General features: G+C 38.6%; 1 protein-coding gene across 7 annotated transcripts in view; it reads left to right on the forward strand.

Annotated features, from left to right (window-relative positions):
• Nucleotides 1-16,476, forward strand: part of kifc3 (kinesin family member C3) — a 69,468-nt gene that overhangs the window by 26,288 nt on the left and 26,704 nt on the right. For 4 of the 7 annotated variants that reach the window (XM_037539881.1, XM_017708009.2, XM_037539876.1 and 1 more), the window contains 4 exons: nt 5,659-5,776; nt 9,722-9,855; nt 15,204-15,239; nt 15,632-15,848. In XM_037539881.1, coding sequence (XP_037395778.1) covers nt 5,695-5,776; nt 9,722-9,855; nt 15,204-15,239; nt 15,632-15,848 — 469 coding nt within the window. In that variant the 5' untranslated portion in view covers nt 5,659-5,694. Of the gene's footprint in view, nt 1-2,670; nt 2,821-5,658; nt 5,777-5,837; nt 6,012-9,721; nt 9,856-15,203; nt 15,240-15,631; nt 15,849-16,476 lie in introns of those variants that run through there. The other 3 variants (XM_037539878.1, XM_037539879.1, XM_037539877.1) reach the window with 3 other exon arrangements.

Genomic DNA, 16,476 nt, shown 5'->3' on the forward strand with positions numbered 1-16,476 from the left:
TGAATATTGTTGTTTTTGCAGAAAATGCTAGGGTTATGTGCTTACTAAGACAATCAGACAGCATTTTTCACACTTGTTTTAATTTATTTTTTTACTTTTTTTTCAGATAGAAAGAAAAATGTAATGTTTTCTGCTTTCTGAGACACAAAGGCCCAATCCCATTTCTTCTTTTTACCCTTACCCCTTGTTTGTCACCCTAACTCAGTTCCAAGGGTAGTGGTTGAAATCTTGCCCCACGAAATGGCACCCTCAAAAAAAAAAAAAAAAAAAAAAAAAAAAAAAAAAAATCACTTCATTAACACCAATTAGCGGTGCTCTGCAGACGGGCAGGGTCACCTACAGTGACAGCAGAGGAGGGTAAAGTTTAGCTCCTCACTGCTGGGCTTTAGTTACATTTAGGGCATGATGAGGGGGGCGGTGTTTATTATCAGCCACCGCTAATTCTTTGATACGAATATTTGCCAGCTTCTTTGAATTTTCCCGTTCCACCTTAAATGGTGCAGCAGTTACATTCTTTTGCTTCAGACATCAGAACTGTTGCACCGTTTAAGGTGGAATGAAAGTTAGCTAGCTAACTATTGAGACATTAGCATGCTGTCAGCAATTTTCTTTATGCTTGTTATGAAGAAAACAACCATAATACATCGAATCGACATTAAACTAAGACAATACAGTAGTTTATTGTAATTTTTAACTGAGAAAATTCTCACATTTTTGGTTGCTCACACACCACCTTGCCGTTTTTTCGTTTTTTTTTTTTCTCATAACACTCTGTTTGGAGGGCCATGTAGCCCCAGCACTTCGCCCTACTCCTCTACCTCAACAAAAATTGGGACACCCTAACCCCTTGACGTGAACATGCAAAACAGAGAGCCAAGGGCTAAGTGGTAGGGGTGAGAGTTGAAATGGGATTGGGCCAAAGACAGCATTTTTTTCTTGATCTCTATTCTTAAATCTAAGTTGTGAATTCGCATGCTGCTTTGTTTTTTTCAGATAGTTAGAAAAAAAAAAACTAAACCAAGCATAGACATATGACATAACTGATAAATGTTAGTTGCATGTGATTTAATTTGGGCAGTAAGCAGGTAGCAGTGCACAGTACAGTCTGTTGTGTTCAGCTCCCCAAGGGGCAGCCAAGCCCTGGGCTGAAACTGAGACCCTGATAGTGTTTTACTGTCATGAGAGTAACCTGACGCTGTCGAGACAGACCGATCTAGGGAACAGGGAGTTTTTGTGTGCCTGTCGTGGTGTATATGTGCAGCACTCTTGTGGAAAATTAATCCAGTGCTTACTATGAGATTAACCTGATTAAGTCATTTTTAAGTCACGGGAGCACTGTTGCCCTCTAGTGTCCACCAGTCAAATCACAATGGGTTAAAAAGCATCTGCTAACTGCAGTAAATGTTAAGAACGAATTGAAAACACTATTAAACACAAGTAAAATAACACTGTCACTTTAAATAATAACACTAAGTCACTTAAGTGACTTTGAAGTGTATATATTTTTCACAGATTATCCCTTGTTTAATATAACTATCTATTGCTGCTGTCAGAACAAAACCTCATATCTCAAATTTTGTAGTTATACAAATGCCTGTTGGCCTTTACATTGATTGGAAATTTCATGATGAATGGACGAAAAGAAACGGCCCAAAATTTCTTGGAGGAAAAAATTCTGGTTCCATTGACATGCATCCTAAGCTCCTAAGCTGACGTTGGGTGTTTGTTAATTGAAATCCAGCTAGTGTCTTTGGTGATATGACTGCTCTAGATTTGTGTAGAACTGAGGTGTTATCCTGTCCCATAGACTGTTATTGGGGTATGAGAGTCAAAGCACATAACATTGCAGTGCATGCTGGGGACTGTGGTGCAGCACATATTCAAACAGGCTAATGTTAATGGAAAATTAAAATAGGCTGGATAGGATTGTGTGATGGCTCTGATTGGGCCTTGTGTTTGACACATGGGATCTGTAAGATAAGTCCAGTTACCAAGAAATTATCATCCATCCATCCATTTTCCAAGCCACTTCTCCGATAGGGGAATGGGGGGTGCTGGAACCTATCCCAGCAGTCATCGGGCAGAAGGCAGGCACACCCTGGACAGGTCGCCAGTCCATCGCAGGGCAGACAGACAGACACAGATAGTTGTTAATAATAATAATAATAATAACTGGATAGCAGTTCATTAACTCTAATTTCAGATTCAGTCAGAATGCACATCCTTAGTCTCTGCCCATCTGAGCCAAATTAGCATGCAGAGTTTAATTCACCTGTAGGCAGAATACAGTTTGAATGTAGTGTTAGTCCATATGCATAAATGAATGGAAATATTGAAAGTAATGTTGTTCAATACTGAAAGTATTGCATTAGGAGGCACTGTTAGGTTTTGCAGCACGTGAAGACCTAAGAAAAGGGCCTGTTGTTATTAATGAGGGTTTTCCTCTGGATTTGGCCTAGAACGTCTGGTCCCTGCATCAGAGGACGGGAGGGAGGGAGCAGGAGGCCATCTGCTGACGGGCTTAAAGGATTATGGGTAATCACAGCGGGAGGGGGGAAAAGACACAGCACTCTTACCTGTCAGCAGATAGCTTTGCTCTTCTTTCCCCTAGTTTCTCCTCACACTTGCGTCTACTGCAATGAGTAGCATAGAAGCTGGGGTGAAGAGTTAGTGTTAACCTTAGCTGCTCAGTAGTTTAGGTTAGAGTGGGCAAAGATGTTGGGCTTGATGGGGTCACTTTTTCAGATGCGCTGGCTGGACCGGGAAAGAGGCCGCGACCACAATGTTCACACCATGGGCTGCAAGAAGAGAGGACTTCTGGTGTGTGTTGGTGTGTTTGAGTGTTGCTGCCCTTTGTGAGTTAATAAATAGCCTGTTGAGCTCTGTATGTGTGGTATTGGTAGAGTACAGTAATATGGTGATACAGCAGTGTGATCCGATGTGATGGTTATAGTAGGGAAGGTTCTGGTGAGATTAGCTTGACCCAGGATGGCTTTAGTGGAGTATGATCTGGGGGCATGACTTAGGTGATGGAGCCATGGGACTGACAGCTGTACTAAATGACAATCTCTGTGTGTCTGTCTGCTTTTTCATGTATATGGTGCTGCAGTTGGCTTAAAGGTGCTACAGTAATGTACTTTTTATGTTGATGATTTTTTTAGGCCTGTCACAGTTATTACAAATTTAAGCTGACTCTGATTATTTCTTACTATTGTTAGCTTTCACAGTGATATGTTTGCTTGGTAAGTACCAGAATGTGAATTACGTGTGTTCATCTGTTGGATTGTGGCAAGTTCATTTAAATGAAAAGAAGCAGAAAACGCCTTTACAGAGATGTCGTTTGTCTTGCGACAAGACAAGTTTGTTTGTTTGTTTGTTTGTTAATAAACTGAGGGCAGCAGTGAGTAGCGTTGTGTTTATTTTAATTTTCTTGGTGCCTTTAGAGGAAGACAGAGTAAAGTTTTGTTTGGTTTTTTTTGTTTTGTTTTTGTTGTGTTTTTTTTGTTTGTTTTTTTTTGTTTGTTTGTTTATTTGATTGAGCCATTTCCATCTTTAACTGGATACTACTATGTATTGACAATTAGAAAGCAAGAACAATGTCTACCATTTAGTTTGGAGCTACTACATCTAGACAGCTAGGAAATGAGACTATAAATCAGCTGATTTGGCTTGTAGTTCAATAGGTTCATGTAATAAACAAGTTAAACTGTAAATCACAGCTATTTAAATGGCAATTAGTTAATAGCTCATGGCCATATACATGGGCTAGATTTCCTGTCCACACAAACGCTTGTTGACTAACTGGTTTAAAGAGTGCAGTGTCCAGCAGATAACCAGCTTTAGCTTCCTCCAACTGTAGTAGGGGAGAGGTCAGCCCATTGACTGACCTATCGGCTTGTGCACTGTCCTTTGGTGTGGCCATCTATTGCAACATGATTGTAAAAGATACTGTAGCATGCAGGTGGAGGGTAATTAAGGTACGTTGAGTGAGTGTTATGATTGCCCAACAGTATAAATGGATTTCCACAGCATGGTATCCATCCTGAAAAGCGTGTTGTGGTCAGTTACACTAAGCAGATTAAGACTGGATCATATGCACATAAAAATCCCAATCTTTCTGTGTTTGTATTTTAAATGACCTGTGTGTCCGTATGTAGCCTGAGAGTGTCACCAAAGTTCATTCTCCATAACGTTGAGTAGCATCTTTGTTTGCTGTCAGTGGATTTTAAACTTTACATGTGAAAGCTGTGTTCACTCTTCAGTAATCTTATTAGTCAGAGCGTGCCTGTGGTCAGTGTCCTGGAATTTGTGAACAATCTGCAGTTAACATGGCTGCAGATGAGACATGGGAAATGTAGTCACCTGCAAAAGAGTTGTTAATGCATTGCTAGTTCATATTCTAATGTACCTACACTCAATGGCCAGTTTATCAGAAGCACCTACCATATAAATGTGCTTTGGCAGTTATTAGAATGTGACCACTGTTGACCAGATATTATTTGAGTGGTCTGTTCTCGGCACAGTACTGACAGTGATTGTGGCGGTGGGACGGGTGTATCAGACACAGCAGTACCAGGCTGAGAATGGAAATTGATGTAATAAAATAATACAAATGTTTTATTATAGCAGCATTGATAACAGAATCTTGGGTAGCTACAATGTGCTATTTGCTGGGAGCTTCAGTTAACAAGTCGGCCATTCTGGAAATATGATTTCTGTCTAGTCAACATTTACCAATGCTAAACATAGGAAGACACTCAAACAGTGCACTGCCCAGATTTATAAGACATTGTTTTAGCATAGAACAGCACTCAGGAAGTACGGACTCAATGTGGTTAGTGCAAGCTAAAATAACATCTGACATACTGTGCTCTATAGAGGTGGCACAATACCACTTCTTCTTTTCCAGTACCGATATGATATTGAAATATTGATACAGATGATACAGATCCTGAGTCTTTAAAAAATAAGCCGTTTTTAAACGAAACACTTCACTTAAGATGATCACTAAAAAATATTTCAGTCGTGCTGAAACTAATAATGCTGTACTACACCACAGGAAGAGCTACAAAGCTAATATCACACAGTGTGAGTAAGTGCTGTTTCAGGATATATTTGTCAGGATTGAATCACAGTCACTTTTTCTCCCTATCTAATAATAATAATAATATCCTGATACTAATACATGATATCATATTGGTACCATATATTTTGGTATATTGGAAAATATTGTGATATTGAATAGTATCAGCACCGCCCAGCACTGTCGGAATCTGACCGTTGTTGAAGCACTAGAGCGGTGATTGTCAAACTGGTCCTCAGGGCCACCCAGCAGCCCACCTTTTTGCTCCAACCCACTTGCATCCCATGGGGACAGAGGAAAACGAGGACCATCTCTGGGGCTCTGAGGACTTGTGTGGGAATCACTGGAATATTGTAAATTGTACATCAACAGATGGGTCACAGTTGTACACCAGCTGTAAGCAAGGGGTAGAAGGAGGCTACAGTCTACAGTTAGTAATTGTTACTACAAACGGCACCTATATGACAGATGGCCAAACTACAAGGTCGGTGTTTCTAATAAGGTGGCAACTCTGTCCAGAATTTAAAAATCCAGCTGAGTAGTGCTTTAACTGCTTTTTCTTTGTGTTTGCATAGCCGGTCCAGCGGTGTGGTCTCCTCGGCCCGGCGGTCATGTTCGGCACACGGAAGACCTGGGACCTCGGCCACACCCCCTGCCTGCCGCAGCTCTGGAACCAAGACCTCTCATTGGATGGTGAGTGCGGTCACATGGTTTCACTTAAACCAGTGTGGTGACATTTTTCAGGTGGCAGTGAATGCGTGCATGTGTGTGTGAATGAGAGAGGGACAGAGAAGGGGTTTGTTTTGCGTCTGTCCGTCTCTGTTGACAAGAAGGCAGCAAAGAAGAACAGAGGAAGAGAACGTGATAGAAGGAGAAGAGGATTCATCTGGACTGAATGGGGGGAGAAAGGCATGTGCACTGGCTCCAGGTACAGAGGGGTAAAGCTACTTAGACAGGAGCTTTAAATAGGGCACTTTGAACAGTGGGTTATTGTGTGTATCAATGCATTCTTCTACAGAGCTGCGCACAGTGACAACAGAGACGCGTAAACATTAACGCGGCTGCGGGAAAAAATGGTAACCCTGCAAAATGATATCTTGCCTAGTGAGATTATCTTGGTCTAGTCTAGTCAATATCTAAGCATAAGATTTCTCTTTGTAAGTCATGTTGTAGGATATTGTTGAATATATATCTTTGCATTAATGGATAATTATCCTCTAGAAATAATGCTGTAAACAAGTAAAAATACCTGCTAAACTTTGTTTGAGCTTAACTAAGAATGCGTAATTTAAAATTTAAGGATTATATTGGAATCAAGTTGTTGACGGTGTGCTGTAAATATATGTATTTGTACATACATGTGTGTATAGATTTGGCCAGTGTTTTAAACTAATATTTAATGACACATTTATTGCATTCTGGAAGAGCATAACATTTAGGTGACTCTGTGCTATGGCACTACAGTGGCTGCATTTAGTATTACTTTATTTATTTTACTGCATTTGTAACACTACAAATAAGTATTATGTTTGGATATAATACTAATCCACGTACAACTAGTCCCAGTTTTAAGGTTTATAAGTGTTTTATGTGTCAGTATTAGCAGATATGTATATGAAAGCTATTACATAGTGGCATTGAGACTGAGAGACCGCGAAAGCCCAAAGCAGAGAGAACTACTGGCTGGCACAGCTGAATGATGACACTGATGCTGTGATGACAGCTTTGCATAGCACATTTTTAGAGCTGTCAGGGAGGTGATTTACCTGCTGTGTCATCGGAAAACACACTTAGCTGGTGTGTGAGAGAGAGAGGTGTTTTATGCTGTGTAACATTCTTGCAAGACTTAAATGGAATTTCCAACCATTTTCAAAATTTCTGCAAAATTAAATTTTTTAGATATAATCAAAGTGGTTCAGAATTGTTTGATGTGAAATGGTCCACTGCTTAAAATCATGGTAACACTGTTTGCAGTGGTTCTTTATAGATTGTTAATAAACTCCTTAACAGATTATCAGTAACACATCAACGTATCAGTAGTGAACCATCTGAATACAGTGCAGTAAATATCTTGTAAATAACCCTCAATCTGGCCCTAACCCTAATCTTAACCTAATACTAACCCATAGCCTGGCCCTAACCCAAACCTCAACCCTAAACCCAACCCTGGCCCTAATCCTAATGTTAACATCAACCCTAAACCTAACCCTGGCCCTAATCCTAACGTTAACCTCAACACAAAACCTAAACATAACCCTGGCCTTAATCCTAATGTTAACCTCAACCCAGAACCTAATCCCATCTCTCACCCTGGCCCTAGTCCTAATCCTAACCTTAACCTCATCAAAAAACCTAACCCTAACCCTGGCCTTAATCCTAATCCTAACCTTATCCCAAAATCTAACCCCTTACCCTGGCCTTAATCCTAATCTTAACCCTAAATTTAACCTCATCCTAAATGCTAACCCTGGCCCTAGTCCTAACGTTAACCTCATCCCAAAACCTAATCCTAACCCTGACCCTTATCCTAACATTAACCTCATCCTAGAACCTAAACCCTCATATGTTTGTTTTTTGATGTTACCAAGACTCTGTTTCGTGTTTTTTGTCTAAAAAGCACCACTCAGAATAAAGCGTCATCCAAATCATGCAGAGACAGGTCTCTTTACAGTGGTGGTGATGAGAACCAGAGGTTGCAAATGCTGACAACACAAATATAGCCATTTTCTTTACCATCCACAACCTCCAGTGAACTACGTCTCTTTTGATGTTTTATATATAATGTTAAAAGTGGTAAAATCATGTTAAATCTGGAAAAAAAATTCTTTGGAGACTTGCCTTACGACATTGCATTTACCCCTCTGTTATTGTCTTTTTTTTTTTTAATTACCCAAAATCTTCTCAAAGCTTTGTAAAATGTCTTATTATTTGTGATGGAACTTTTAGAGGTGTCCAGCTCTTCAGACGTCAGGTTCTGGTCACCACCACTGTGAACATTTCTGACTCGGAAAGCTTCTCTAGAACAGAGCGTTTCACATTTAACACGCTGACTGATTTCATGTCTTATTGTGTAGATTTGATCATGTAGACGCTGGAAAATCAGTGCAGTTCCCTTTTGAGCAATGATTATAGTTAGTTGTATCCCAGAGCTGAAATCAATCTTGCTGGTAAATCAGCAATAATCTTTATTTTTGAAGCTCTTATCACTTTAGTTGCAAAATCAGGAAGATAAGCAAAGCATTGATCACGTATATAGTTACACAGTAGCATTTTGTTTTTCCCCCGATAAAGACAGTGGATTGAGAAATCTAGACCTTTTTTTTTTTTTCCTGTTTTAAACCACGTGTAGGTGTACCTGTGTTAAGTTAATGTGTTACCCGCACAAGGCAGTTATCTTTCAGCTTATCATGCTGTGCTGGTTTCCGTGGAGCCTGAAGGACCTTGAATTTGTTGTTGAGGGAATAGAGAGAGCACAAAAGAATGAGAGTGAGGCACCCGCTGGAGGAAAGAGAGGACACTCGGGGAGTGTGGCTGTAGTAGGAGGATTGGTTTTGGTTTTTCATTTCCTGATACCAGTTTTGTGAATCATGCATTCTTGGCTGTGCAGCTGTTCTGCGTTTTCTGTCATATATCAAAACCCCATAACAATGCATTTGTTTGCACTGGTTTGCTTTTATTTCTATTTGTTTACGTCATTTGAAAACAACAGTTGTTATTAAAGGTTGTTTTAATAAGTTTTAGGTGGCGAAATTGAACCTAATAACAAAAAGCTCATGAAGAGACAGGAGACTTGTTGTAAGTCGTGTTGTAGGATATTGTTGAATATATCTCTTTCCATTGGTGAATAATTATCCTTGTTTCAAGAAATAGTGGTGTAAACAATTAAAAATACCTGCTAGAGAAAGGAGAACTGCATCTGGGCTGGACTAAAATTGCTTAATTTAAAAATTAGGGATGATATTGGAATCAAATTCTTGACGGTGTGCTTTTAAAAATACGTGTATATGTGCATCGCCACTTTGGGAATGAAACCTTGTATGTCCATTCATGTAATTTTTCAGTTTTTGATATAATTTTGAAAATACCTGTTGCTCTTTACATTGTATGTAAATTTCATGAAGAATGGACCAAAAGAAACAGCCCAAACTGACTGGGCAAAAAATCTGGTTCCATTGACTTACATTAAAAATAAAGTATGTTTTTCCTTTTCCTGTGAAGTTACCATTTTGGAGATACAAGGTTTTGTTCTGACAACAGCAATATGCATGTATACATACATGTGTCTATAGAATTGGTCAATATTGTAAACCCATATTTAATTACCTATTTATTGTACTCTGGAAGAGCAAGACATATAGGTGCCGCTGGGTTACAGCACTACAATGGCTGCATGTTATACAGCAGCTTCAATTACATAAAATAATTTAAATTATTAAATTATTTAAACACATTTAAATCAGTATTGTAATATTGGTAGGAGAAATTGCATTCATTAAGTTTTGTTTTCCCTCAAATCGTTCAGCCCTGTCAGAGATACCAAGATAAAATGTGTTTTGTCAAATTCAGCAGACTTTTCTCTTGACAACTCGTGTGTGTGTGTGTGTGTGTGTGTGTGTGTGTGTGTGTGTGTGTCTGCAGCAAGTTCAGTGGATTTCCTGATGAGCAATGGTGAAGAGGACTTCTTGCCGTTGCCTAACACAGTCCTCCAGCGCCACTCTTTGACCTCCGACCTTTCCGATCCTCCTATCTCAGAACAGCAGCTGCTCATACAGGTAGAACCCCTTTACCTGTTCGTTTATCAAGTCAGTTCAAAGGAGTCATTTGGTGAAAAATCTCATTTGCTCTATTTTTCCTTACCGCAAATGAAGTCCTTCAGTCAGGCCACAATTGCTATCTGAAATTTGCTTCTTTAGTATTGCATTTTGTTTGCTCTTCAGCATGACTTTAAATTGACAGGTTGGTCCTAATCTGATTATTGTGGTTTAAAATGGACAAAAAGTTGCATCCTTAAACCCAAAAAAGAATCGATTTAAAATGCATGTTCTCATTAAATCATCTTGGTGATTACTTTGCAATTTAAATTATTTACAGAGAATTTGCAGGTCGTTATGTTTACATTTACAGCATTTAGCAGATGGTCTTATCCGGAGCAACTTACAAGAAGTGCTTTGTCTATCTAGAGAAAGTATCTTTGCTAGTTACCAATAGGTTAGAGGGAAAGACAGTCCTGAGCTCAGATACTGCTAGAAACAAAAATTCACGGTTGATGCCCAGAGAAAAGGAGCAGAATTGAACACAGAACAGTGCAATACAATACACTCCACTACACTACAATACAATACACAGTGCAATACAATAAAATACAATATATAATTCAATTAGAAGATAAGGACACTGATTCTTCCAGGGAACTCCTCAGTTTATCAGCCAGTCTGGCCCCTGCAGTTCACACCTTTTGGCTAACCCGAAACCACACCTGAAACTAGTAATTACAATTAAGCACTAGGTTCTACAAGACAGCCTTGTAACTAACAGAGTCTAAGCTAGAGAAAGTCTCTTCTCAGAGCCTAGCTTTATCCCGTTATGAAGCAGTGGTCATCAGTTTCAACCCTCTGCACATGGAGGAGCTGATAGCGCTCAGATTGCTTTTGCTTGCATCGCAGTAAAAGAGAAAATCAGGATCTTACAAATCTACAAATGTTTTTAGTTACACCCGCAGTGGTTTCCGGCCTTATAGTGGAGTCTATGTGGAATTCATCTGTAGATGTACTCTACCATAGCCTAATGGCTTATTAATACCTACATTATCTAATATTTTAACAGTAGAAGAGAATAAAACATTGTGTATTTTATATTTAGCAAGCTGTTTAAAGTTTAATTCATTTAAATATTAATTGGTCCTACGCAGTTTATTTGATTATCGCCTTTAAAGGACTGTCATGGGCTTACTTGTAATCAGGTATAGGTGATGACTGACACCGCTCTATTGCCCAGGCCTTATAAATAACAGTATGTCATACCGCACATAAGCAAGTCTGTGTAAGATTACTTAAACCAATTCTTCATAATTTCTTCACAAATAAAGTATGTGTTGTGATGTTAACACAGTTATTCAGAGATGTTTGTTTAAAAATAGAGAGACTTGGATTACCTTATTGTAGTGGTAATAGTGGTAATAGGAATCAATGTCTACAGAACAAATGTAGCTGTTTTATTTGCTATTCAAAATGACCACTGAACCTATGTGTCTCCTGAATTATGTATGGAATGTCAATAACAATAAAACTGGTAAATAAAAGAAAATACTCTATGGGGACTATTGTGCTATGTACCCTGCATGTACCAGGCTGTCTTAAATGGCTTTTAAAAATGTTTTAGGCCAAAACGTATTCAAAACTGTGATAACACAATGTCTTAGGCATCATGACTATGAATAGGTATCATGCTATTGAATAATAGCTTTCTGAAAGGGAGCTTTTAGAGACGTTAACTTTTTAAGACATCTGGTTCCGATCACCACCACTGTGATTCTGTCAGTTCTGTCACATCAGAGCACTCTGATTTGACTTTGTTTACATCTTTACAACCATTTAATTAGGTGCAAATTCTGGAAATCTGTAGAATTCCTGTTTAACAGCTTGACACTGTTTGAAGTGTGATGACCTAAGGCTTTGAGGCAGTTTCCTAACATGTTAGTAACGTTGTCCAGTGTAAAAGTAAAGAAGTAAATATCAGACACCAAACATCCGTCTGCTGAATTACATTACTTCATTTGGGTTAAGGGCATAATTGTGTTTCTTTTTTTTTGTTGATGTTTTTTTGTTTGTTTGTTTTTCACCCAAACTTTTCTTTTAACTCGACACAGTGGTCTCCAGGATGTTGTTATAAATAAAGCTGCAGCTTTTGCCTCAGGCCTCTCTGTCTAACCTGTTGTACTGGATTTGTGAATGCGTGACAGGGCAGTTTGTTTATTAGATTTTAAGTGTAATGTTATGCGTGGAGATGCCAGTTTTTCCAGTATTATTCATTAAACTCAATTCCCATATTCTGGTTTGAGCTGTTCATAAAGACCTGTTCTGGCAATGTGGCTGCACCAGTGCTATAAAAGCAACAAAACACTGGTTTGACATTTGTCACTAAATCATGAGGTTTAATTTTGTTTCGAATTTAAATTTTATTTATACTAGAAAACAATACTGTTCAGTGCAAATTTGACAAAGACGCTTGTTAATTCGGTCGATTTTTCCATTTCTCTAAAGATATGTGATTTCATATCAACACCAGAAACCACAGTAGGGCAGAGCAATCACAGTAAGACTTTTAGACAACTATTAGTTAATTAGTGAGCAAAGACTCTGTTTCCCCATCATGTTGCAGTTATTGTGTGTAGTCAGTTTCGTTTCTGTGGCTTCAGTGTAATGCAGATTTTTATTTTTTTTCACAAGTGGCTGTAGCCGCCCCTACAGCCGTCAGTGCTTAGTCACTAATAACTAAAAGAAGCTGCTTTCTTGCTTTAAGCTTGCAAGGTAAACATTTTGCAGTCACGTTTTGATGAGTCTGTAAAAAGCCTGGAGCTCAGAAGTGTGCCTAGGCATACAGTCCTTTAGCATTAGCACCATGTTTATGACTCTGAGTCTTGAATGCATCTGAAACAATAATTAACACTCAGTTGCTATTTAATTCAGGTATATTTACAGTATTTCTTTTGATCTCCCTGCAATGGTAAAACATTGGTAGTTATTCCTTATTTGTTTCCCCAAGATTGGCTTTTACAGTATTGACATTGCAAAAGGCTGCAGTATGCAAATGAGCTCTTTAATAAATTTTCATTTACTCAGCAAGTGATGTTGCTTAATATAAGGTTCTGTAGGTGATTTGCATAAAGCAGGGGTGCACAGGCCCAGGCCTGGAGGGCCGGTGTCCAGCATAGTTTGAAGGTGTCCCTGCCCAAACCCACCCACTAAACCTAGCAATTAACAGATGAGTCTAATCAGGTGTGGTTGAGCAGCACTAAACTGTGCTGGACACCTGCCCTCCAGGACTGGAGTTGTGCACCCCTGGCATGAATTAATTATTAATTGCTCCAACAGTGCTAAATGATATTCATTAAAGCAACACAATTTTTAGACTTACTTGAAGGTAAAGAGAGAAGTGTGTGTTTGGAGAACTCGTGTGCAAGAATTAAAGGGCCCATATCTTACATTTCTCCATAAGGTCCACTTGTGGCATTTTGTGCAGTTTTATTAATCAAAAACTGTCATTCATGATTATTGTTTCACAACTGATATGCAAAAGACCACTGTTTTTATTGGCTGCACTGTATTCTGCCTCATTCAGAAAGCAGCCCAGGCTGAAATCCTTCTTATAACTTCACTGTGAATGGGCAGGGCTAAACTGCTATAGTTTTTGATGTGTTTGTCTTGACTGAATCAACAAACCATGCATAGCGTTTCAAAGATTTACAAGTTTACAAACATTTTATTAGAAAAATGATAAACACTTTGTATTTAAATGGACCAAAAAGTGTATATTAAAAACAAGTAATCATAACAAACCTAAAAAAAATTTGGACAAACTTACATGAAGGTATTGCAAAATGGTAGAGAGAAAAAGAGAGTGTGTGTTTGGAGAACTCAAGTGTGAGAATTTACAGGGTCAGTGTCATACTTTTCCCCTTAAGGTCCACTTATGACATTTGTATATTTTTATTCATCAAAAACATTCATCATCATTTTCCAACCTCTTTTCATCTATTGAAATCAAACAGGATATTTTGTTGTTGTTATGCCTGTACAACTGATATGCAAAAGAGCAGCCCAGGCTGAAATGCTCCTTATAACTTCAGTGTATATGGGCGGGGCTAAACTGCTGTGGTCTGAATGTGTTTGTTTTTGTGACATCACAAAATTCAAAACAGGGTGGTTGTTTTTTTGTTTTTGTTTTTTTTGTTTGTTTTTTTTCCATCTTAGATTTCATATATGATCTAGGGAGTCAATGGTATAACAAAAGTGTCTACATGCTGCATCAATCTCATTTCATAAAAGCAAGGAAAATTCAGTTTTCCATAATATGGGCCCTTTAAAGGCAGGTTCTCCTCAGACAATTGTTTCTAGTCTATTCGGTGTTTCTTGTTTCAGGCTCATCTCTGATTGGATGGTGATCACATGTTTTGCAGTCTATATTCTTTTCTCAGTGGGAGGCCTGCTTCTTTTGAATTTGCACTGACTCTCTGAATGCACACAATAGCCTTGGCCTGGGACGGTCATGCTTGTTGCCAGAGCACACCTGGTCTGTAGCATGTTGAAGAGGCTATACAGTCCAGCACAATACCTATACTGTGAGTGTAATCGGATTAATCATTGGAGCACTGGACTCTCAGCTGTCCAGCTAACCAAAGAGCCAAATACGACTCCTGCAGCTAGATTAGAGAGCTGGCTTGTGTGAGTATGTTTTGTACATTTAATTAGTACTTTCAGATACGGTCTAGGACTTGACCTGAAAAGGACAAAACTCAATAGGGTTTCACTGTTGTGCTGTGTTAGTCTTTCATAAAGGTTGCAAAGTGCCTCTTTGCAAAGGTCATTAGGGCTGTAACTATCGATTAGCGATTATTTTGATTATTAGAGAAATCAGCATCAAATAATAACAAAAGAACTTGACTGAATATGAACAAACCATGCACAGCTTTTCAAAGATTTTCAAGCACTTTATTAGAAGAATGCTAGACTAGGAAGCACAGTATATGTTCTTTGTGTTTAAATGTGACAAAAAGTGCATGTTAAAATGAGTAGCTGTTTGTTACTGTAAGCGAGAGCAGTAGGAGAATATACATTATCCATTATTATCTACTAAACTACCTACTAATCACTGCCCATTCACTGAGAATATACATTTTAACCAACTTTCTTTTTAATCAAGTTTAATCGAGTAATCATAATGAACCCAAAAAAGTTCTTTCTAGATGTTTTTCTTTGATATTTGAATGTTTTCACATGATCTTTGTTGTTTCTGCTTTTTCCCCTCCCTTCACCACTCTTCTGTCTTCTTCCATCATCTTCCTCACATTCCTCGTACTATCTCTGTTTTTCTTGGCCATGTCCGCACCATTTCACCTGTACAGAAGGTCACTTGGTCTTGTTCCTGGACATCTGCCTACGTAATTCCCCCTTTCATTCACCATCTTTGTGTTTAGCTGTGAGCTCCTTTGTCTTTTGTACTGTGTTGCCAAATGTAAAAAAGGAACATTCTCCATTTTCCAGAGTGCTGTTCTCTGCTAGTAGGGAAACTGGCAGGAGTACATGCATGAATGGGGTGCACTTTTGGTAGTATGTGTGGCTTTTTGTTAGCCAGAACGGGTGCTAGAGAGGTAGCTGCAAGCTTCTCTTTATTTTTCATGGATTCACGCAAAACTGGTATTTCGTGTGTTAGAATATAGAATCATAAAATCTTTTTCTAGTTGTATTTTGCTTTTGTAGCTTTTAGTTCTGTTCCTACAAAACTATGTATATAGGTGTACGCAATGTAATGTGTGTCTTGATGTTTTCACAGGCACTACAAGAGAAAGTGTTCCAAGCTCGTTTGTGTAGCGAAGACGCCGCCAAAAGATTGCTTCTACAGCAGCTCCAAACGCAGGAGGTGTACCAAGACCACGCAGCCAGACAAGACCAACCAGAACTCAGCCTTGAGCATCAGTACACCAACCAGGAGCCTGTAGAACTGCCCAGCCTGCAGGAGAACCAGCTCAACCAAGCTGATTTCATCACAGGTAAGTAAGGGGTAAATAGAAAAAGAGAATTGATGCAGGATTTAGTTCATGATCCACAAGGTCCCACTAACAGAACTTGATGCACGATCGTAAGTCTTAACTTTTTGGGTATAAATTTAATTAGTTATTTAGTCATAAACGTATACATTTATTTATTTCTTTTTAAAGACCGGAATACATCACATTGGTGCCATAGCAGAAACTTTTATCCAGAGATACTTACAAATATGCTTTGTTGTCCATTAAGAGAATGAATCTAATAATACAAATAGGTTTGAGTTAAAAATACTCTTGCAGCAAGATACTGCCATAAACAAGTCAGTGTGGAGACCCAGACAGAACAATATCAGGGGTGTAATGATAAAAATTGATAGTTTAGTCCAATACGATACAGTGGTGTCTCAATTTAATAGAATTTTCTGTACAGCAAAAATAAGAAGTGCCTGAAAATGTATGCCCTATGTTATATTTATTAGTTTCCATTGTCAGTGTTTTGGAGCATTTGGCATTATTAAAGCAAAATATTTTATAATAATGCACTAGCAACAAGCTAATATGCCCTGAGGTAATATACACTTTTGAAGAGTGTGCTTTTCCTCCCAGCTCTTGAGGTGCAGAGGAGAGATGG

The sequence above is a fragment of the Pygocentrus nattereri genome, chromosome 7 (genome assembly GCF_015220715.1).
Source record: "Pygocentrus nattereri isolate fPygNat1 chromosome 7, fPygNat1.pri, whole genome shotgun sequence".
In the NCBI taxonomy this organism is placed as follows: Eukaryota; Metazoa; Chordata; class Actinopteri; order Characiformes; family Serrasalmidae; genus Pygocentrus; species Pygocentrus nattereri.